Source organism: Symsagittifera roscoffensis, chromosome 8 (genome assembly GCF_963678635.1).
Source record: "Symsagittifera roscoffensis chromosome 8, txSymRosc1.1, whole genome shotgun sequence".
Lineage (NCBI taxonomy): Eukaryota > Metazoa > Xenacoelomorpha > Acoela > Convolutidae > Symsagittifera > Symsagittifera roscoffensis.
Window position 1 is genome coordinate 46,650,146 of NC_087069.1, and position 7,379 is coordinate 46,657,524.

Sequence of the window (7,379 nt, forward strand, 5' to 3'; positions counted from 1 at the left end):
ACACCATCAGAAAATAATAGTGGTAAAAAGGTAACTACCAGATTGAGGAGTTGTACAGACTGATTTGGCCGAGAAAGATAATGGCGCAAACAGACTCTGTACTCAATCAGAAACTATCTATTAGATAGAGCCCAAGAGCCATCTCCTATTATACAAGTAGTATATCGCCAAAAGTATATCGCCTCTATATATAGTGAACAGCCAAATTTCAGTGTCGAACTTCATCCTACTGTGCAGGTTTCCTTGTCAACAATGAAAAGCTCATAGCACTTGAAAATTACCCCTCTAGACTAGAAAATTAAAATGAACTATAATTTGAGCAAAGGTTTTTTGATAAATATGCAAAAAAATCAAGTTTATTAGACAACTCTGTTGTTATACTAGTTATCAATTAGAAAATGATGATCAAAAAATTAAATTTTGATTTTTATGGCTCTCATTGTTTTTAAAAATGATTTGACAATATCAATTTGACAGACTAAATATAAATCGCTAAAAACTAAGGGAGCATTGGTTTTGAAGTAGGAGTTTGCCTTTTACCGAAGGAGGGTCCTTTCGGGACGAGAGGGGATCAAATCCCTGTGAGAGGGGGTGTCCTGGGTAGTTGATTACTGCATTGAGCCATTTACTATTCCTTGGATTGGCTAAATCTGTTTTGTTTGATTAAAAAACTTGTTAAGTGTTCAAGAGGAGAGATTGAAAAATTATTTTCAAAACTCGATTTTACAAAGTATTAGAAAAACCTGCTGCAAGATAGTGATGAAGATATGTTTAAAAAAGCACAATTAGTCAAATGACAGTAACATATTTTTCAGTTTTGATGGTAGTAAAAAAATAACCAGGTTTACTGAAGGATTCTTTTTAGACAAGCGTTTCTTTCTTGAAATATGGCCTCAAGCAGGGGTGGTAAAAAAAAATGAGGGAAAAATAAATTGCAATTAATGGGATGCAATTAATTGACTGCAGTATTTTTCTAAGCCCATTAATTGAGGGTAAAGCAAGCAATTAATTGGCAATTATCAAGTATTTAAAAAGCGTATTCTAATAGTATTGTCGGCCTAATGAAGCCTGGATATTCTTCCAGTGTGTGAATGAAAATAAGAGTAAATTCTATTGGCTAGTAGAATTGTTCACATATTAAGACCTTGGCGTGTGACATTAATTGCTCCAGTGGAAACAAAGCAGCATGACTACTAATTCATTTCGTAAACAAATGTGCGAAAAGTATTTTACACCTGGAGCATTCGAGAACAAATGGACATGTACATGTGGAAAAACTGTCACGCAGAAAAAAGGAAAGGGCTGGACAAACTTATGGAACCACTTTATTGCCCTTCACCCAGACTATGAAAACAGGGAAAACCAGAGCACACTTATCGACTACCTATCATCACCGGTGGAGAATTTGTTTGGGTGGATCGACTGGATCACAGACTGCTTGTACCCTTTCAGTTTCGTCGAAAAAGAAACAAATCGAAAGTATACGAGCTTGAAGCCGATTTCTCGCACACTCTACAGAATAACATGATTGGTTTATTGGCCAAAGTTGAAAGCGCTGTCAAAGATACGTTGAAAGGAAAGTTGTGTATTCTGATGGAAAGATGGTCCAAAGGCAGCACCCATTACGTGGCACTTTTTGCTGCCCTTCCAGATTCAAAGGTGAGCGCAGGTTATTCCACTGTTTTGTTGTCTTTTTCGCCATTGTACGACGAGACCAACTTAAATGCAGACGAACACTGCAGGTTTATAAAATTGGTTGTTCAAGATTTGTATGGAAAGAACGTGGAGACAGATGTTATTTCGAAAATAGACGATAATTGCGAGCTGAATAAGTCTATTGCTCGTAAACTCGGAAAGACCTTGGTGGGTTGCGGGTCCCATCGGCTAAACCTCGCAACAAACATGATACTTGCTGAACACAAAAATATTCCGGACAAGGTCAACACGCTTATGGGCAAGTTCAAAAACTTGATTCTCGGGGCAAAATTGAGGCAGAATTCGGTTACGAAAGCGCTGCAACGTGTAGAAATCACAATAACTGACACGCGGGCTCTGTTCGACGAGGTCATCAAATCTCACCCGATGACATCCAAATACCTGGCTTCTGATGCGTCCATTGTTTTTGATGTTGTGTTTGAAACTGCTATCACGAAAAATCAGAACAAGAACGAACGTTTTATCACTGAAGAAGAAGTTCTGGCCGTGAAAATGCTGAAGAAAAACGAAGATAAACAAGCGTCAGCAACAATCACCTCAGACGATTTGCACAGACTATAACAAAAAAGAAGAGAATGTGCGACTCCGGGTCCGACTACGAAGGAATTCTTTGTGTATTACCTACGTCAAACATTGTGGAACGCTTTTTCAGCGCAGCAGGTATAGCTCTAAGCGACTACCGGCATCGACTATGCCAGCAAACTTGGAATGTCAGTTATTCCTTAAGTACAATTGTCGACTATGGGACAAAAAGACACTGAAGTTTGTTATAAATCATCCTTAAATTGCAGAACAATAAAAAAACGTTTGTTGAAAATTGGTTTTGATTGAGAGAGCCCAATAATTGCAATTAATTGCAATAATTGATTGATAGAAATTCCCCAATGCAATTAATTGATTGCCTCGGAAAAAACTCAAAACATTAATTGCAATCAATTTTGATTATCCCTGGCCTCAATCACTATTTTGTTTTCAGTTTTCTGATTTTTATATTGCTCAGTGATCAAGTTGATTGAGCTAGCTTGTTCGTAAATTGACTGATATGTTTCTTCAAATAAACCAACCGAACTGAATTTGTTTAGCCGATTTCTCATAAGTGGTGTGACAAATCGAGTAATCATCATTCGTACGTACATTATAAAACAACACTTAAAACGAACTCGGTCTCTACAAAAAGTTGTAGTCTTATAAACTACTTTGAATTGATTATAGTCGATGGTTCTAGAAGAATTTTATAGAGATTAATTATAAAACGTCAATTTAAACAATAATTAATCATGTGGATCTATGGTGGGGGATCTCAAAAATCCGTTGATAGATGTCAATTACCCGTTTCCGATCAAACAGGTTTTTGAAATTGGAGTTCTACTGATATTCAACTGCTTATTATAAATCAGCTGCCTTGGATAATTTTCGAAATAAAAAAAGAGAAAAAATGGGGTTACTTGAACTACATACATCTGTCAAATATTGAAAATAAAATTGATTTGATAAAATTTTTGTTCCGACTTTCGATGCAAAAGTAACGGAATATTTGTGCTCGTGGTGGGTTTTTTTTAGACAAATGTCGACTTTTTAACTAGCCATTTTTTTCGGAATTTAAAAAAAAATATTTCGAAAGGTTTTGTTGTCCTGAGCTCAAATTTGAAAAGATAATTCACCTGTGATCATTTTTCGTAAAGTTATGGGGGTTTAATAATTGCCATTTTGGCCAGTATGGGACAAATAACGCGCGATATATTTCGCGCTATTAACGCGTAAGCGGAGATATAATCCGTCTTAGAAATCGTTCCAAATTGGTTGAAAGAAGTTTATTTGCCATAATTGAATTGTTACAAGAAGCGAAATCTATCCTTTTGTACTTTATATGGCGTGTGGGTGGATGGTTTTCATAAAAAATTACGAATTTTAGAGAAAAAAAATGTTCATTTAATTTAATTACATTTAATTTTTTTAAAGGTTATTACTGATTCATAAACATTAAAAGGCAGTCGGAACATTCAGGGCTTCGCCCTGATACGAGCAGTCTTGTTTTATTTACATTCATTTGATTTTTATTTCATATTTTCGATTCCTGTTTTTTTAGTTCTGTTATACGTCAAGGAAACTTGAACGATGTAATTGTTCTGACTTTCGATACGAAAGTAACGAAATATTTGTGCTCGGGCTGGGTTTTTTTTCTTCAGACAAATTTCGACTTTTTAACTAGCAATTTTTGACGGAATTTTTTATATCATTCAAAAAGTATTGTTGTCTTGAGCTTGAATTTGAAAAGATATTTCACCTGTGATCAGTTTTCCTAAAGTTATGAGGGTTTAAAGATTGCCATTTTGGCCATTTTGACCAATTTGGGACAATTAACGCGCGATATAATTCGCGCTATTAACGCGTAAGCAGAGATTTAATCCGTCTTATAAATCGTTCCAAATTGGTTGAATGAAGCTTACTTGCCAGAATTGGTTTGTTACAAGGAACGAAATCTATCTTTTTTTTTACTTTATATGGCATGTGGGGGGATGAATTTCATAAAAAATTTCAAATTTTAGAAAAAAAATTTTTCATTTTATTCTATTTCATTTAGTTTTTTTATGTTATTACTGCTGCTCCATAAACCTTAAAAGGCAGTCGGAACATTCAGGGCTTCGCCCTGATACGAGCAGTCTTGTTTAAAACTTTATGTTTGGATTTTCTTCTTGAGTATTGATTTTAAAAAATTGTTTGGCAGTAAAAAACTTAGAAAAAAGTTCGGTTGCTGAAATTTTATTCAGCAAAAATTAGCCTGTCGATGCCAAGCACTGCTCTGTAATGCAGCGGCGTGCCAAGAAATCGGTAAAACGGTGTAACTTTTCAAAAAGTACATGGTAAAATTAGCAATGATTCATTGCTGATTAAGCGAAAGTAAAAAAAAAACGTTGATTTTTCAGATGAATCAGACCTAATCGATCAACATTTAGGAGACAAAATCAGAGTCGATGGTTCCGAAATCAGAAGGAAAACCATGGGGGTCAATCAACCCATTTTGTACGAAGGTTCGAAGGCAGGAAGCGCTTGTTCCTTCAAGCAAAACGTTACATGCTAAGAAAAAAATTGTGGTACAAGCCAAAAAGCATGTTTTGGTTTACAACTATTATGTCAAAAACATTATCAAAAAAGATTTAAGCAAACTAAAATTTAGTTAATCTAGTGTGTTTTAGGAGATGAAGGTGGAGTCGTTGACCTTTTCCTCTGAGGAATTTGACTCGAAACATTACGAGGCCAAAGTATACCTTTGTGAACAGTGCGTATATCATGGGAATAATTTGGCCTTAGAAAGATGGTTCCTTTTGAGTACCATGATTTTCAATCTAGATAGCCTTTTCAAAATTTTAGTTAAAACCTTCCTTTTGTCAAAGTTGATTGTTTTTTTTTTGCGAAAATTTGGTCTGTTTAGTGTTTTGGGGTACCGCAGCCAAAATAAAAAAAAACAGGCCAAAAAAAGCGTTTTGGGAACTTCTTGGAAAATTATGACCAACAAATCGCGTAATTTTAGAAAAAAAAAATGGTCCTTTAGCCAAAATTGGAGATCTTAAAATAGTACAAATGTGGGACCCTTTGTGTCGGTAGGGGATCGAATCCCTGAGGGGGGGGGGGGGGGGGGTGGGGCGTTCGCCCGCTTTCTCCTAATCTGCTAGTGCCCAGATACAAGTTTGGTCAAAAAGTAACGTCAATGTTCCGATCAAATTCATATGAAAAAAAAAGTTTTTCTGTTCAATTTTTTTTTGAAATTGAAATCGTTGTTTGTAATTGTGTTTGTGCTGAGAAATTTATTTAAATGTTTATAAAATTAGCAAACAAAATGAATAACCAATAAAAAATGAAAAAATAATAATTTTCAATTTTTTTCTCATTATGATTAAAGTACTTTAGATAGGCTAGGTAGCGATAACTTAAGCTAAACATTTGTCTATGAAAAGCTTTTGTTGTAAATGAAATAATTTTCGTTTTGATAAGCTGAAGTTTTATTAGCTCAAAGTTTTCAGATAACGAACGTTACAAGGTTGCTATTCTCGCTCGAAACTAGACTGAATCTCAAAAATCGGTTTTTCTCGACACTGGGAAATTTTTTTGAAATTTTAAAAAAGTCGTCCGAGTTACGAGTGAAAGAGTTTCAATATGATATATCGCTGGACTATTCCGATGACTATTTGTGGTACCTGATTTTAGGTGGAGAACTATAAAAAGAAAGAAAAGAAACTTAAACTCACCGGAATCCAAAGTTCTTCCTCGTTTTCAATGGCCGAAACAAAAAATAAAAAAACATAACAAATTAGTGTCTGACCTTTGCTGCGGGTCGTTTTCTGTAGCTTTCTTTCACATCTTTGGACTTGGAAGATCCACAGAACATAACTCATAACCAAGTAATTAATACTAACAATTCGTCATACTTTGAGATTGTTCTGCCTGTCTGCAGTCATGAACTAGTTAGTAGTTTTTTCTCAAATCACAGCTCTTTAGTATCAAAATCAGGAAAGAAAATTTTGCAAAAGACGATACATTCACTTAAGAAAAGTAATTCTTATATGGCTGAAGTTCCTGCAAATCATACGTCAGATTCAATCTTTCCATAAAATATTCGTTTTTTGTTCAATAAATACTTTGAAATCAAATTTTGTTCAAATGAATAATCATAGCTGAAGCTTCAAAGTTACCTCAGAAAACGAAACAGCAAATCTTTCGATAATCGCCACTTGATTTACAAATAATCAAAATACATCTCTGAGTCTGATTTCTACAAAAATTTTGATGTCGTTTGAAGTCTTTGGTTCGAACCATTGGGCCATATTTCTACTCCAAATCAAGAAATACATTTAAGTTCGATAGTAGTGGTCTTTATCACGCTTGATAAACAAGAACTACACATAACTTCAATCAAATATCAAACAAAAAACGGTTTAGTACTACTAACTGACTGTGTCTCTAAAATTGGCCAAAAATGGTAAATTACTTATGCTCGTAGCTGATTATAAATTATAATTTATAAGCTGCTTGGAGATTACGAAATTTAATCAAGTTTTTATCGTGCAATTTAGAATCCGTAATATCAAATTTAGTTTGAGGAGCATTTATAACTGAAGTTAAAGGGCAAACTAAATATAGTTTGACTATTTTGACCCAACTCTGAAATAAAACATTCAAGATACGAAGTTAAACGATAGTTTGACTGGCAAAAGATGAACTATTATTTATTAGAATTGAGAATCAATATTTGAATGCGATCAAGATAAGAATACATGTGGTTTGAACGAAAGAGTCAAATTCGCGATTCTGTCGCAAACAAACGATGTCTAGAGATACAAAAAATGATCCTACGACATGGCGTTTTTAGTCTTCAAAATCTCTGCAGATTCGATAATTCAATTGACCCAAAGCGCACACTTCGCACCAAAAATCGTTTTTTTTTTAAATTACTCACGCAACATTTAGATATCATGCATCATTTTTAAACGCAAGAAAACCTTAAACTTGTATTATTTAGGTCTAAAATGCAAAAAACTGATTTTTTTTGAGCGTTTTGAAAGTAAACACCCCTTGTGGCAAATTTCTCAATATTCTGAGCTTAAGGTCACCGCAAATTTAAAATGAAACGTGAAAAGTAAAACTTTCAAACTAACGTTAGGCTAACG

The 7,379-nt window shown here is 34.4% G+C and overlaps 1 protein-coding gene across 1 annotated transcript in view; it reads right to left on the minus strand.

Moving 5' to 3' along the window:
• Positions 1 to 6,755, minus strand: part of LOC134853374 (uncharacterized) — a 92,465-nt gene extending 85,710 nt beyond the window's left edge. The window contains exons 1-2 of the mRNA XM_063869358.1: positions 6,662 to 6,755; positions 6,035 to 6,173 (exon numbers count right to left, since the gene is read on the minus strand). Coding sequence (XP_063725428.1) covers positions 6,035 to 6,100 — 66 coding nt within the window. The 5' untranslated portion in view covers positions 6,101 to 6,173; positions 6,662 to 6,755. The remainder of the gene's footprint in view (positions 1 to 6,034; positions 6,174 to 6,661) is intronic.
• Positions 6,756 to 7,379: the final 624 nt, after the last annotated feature.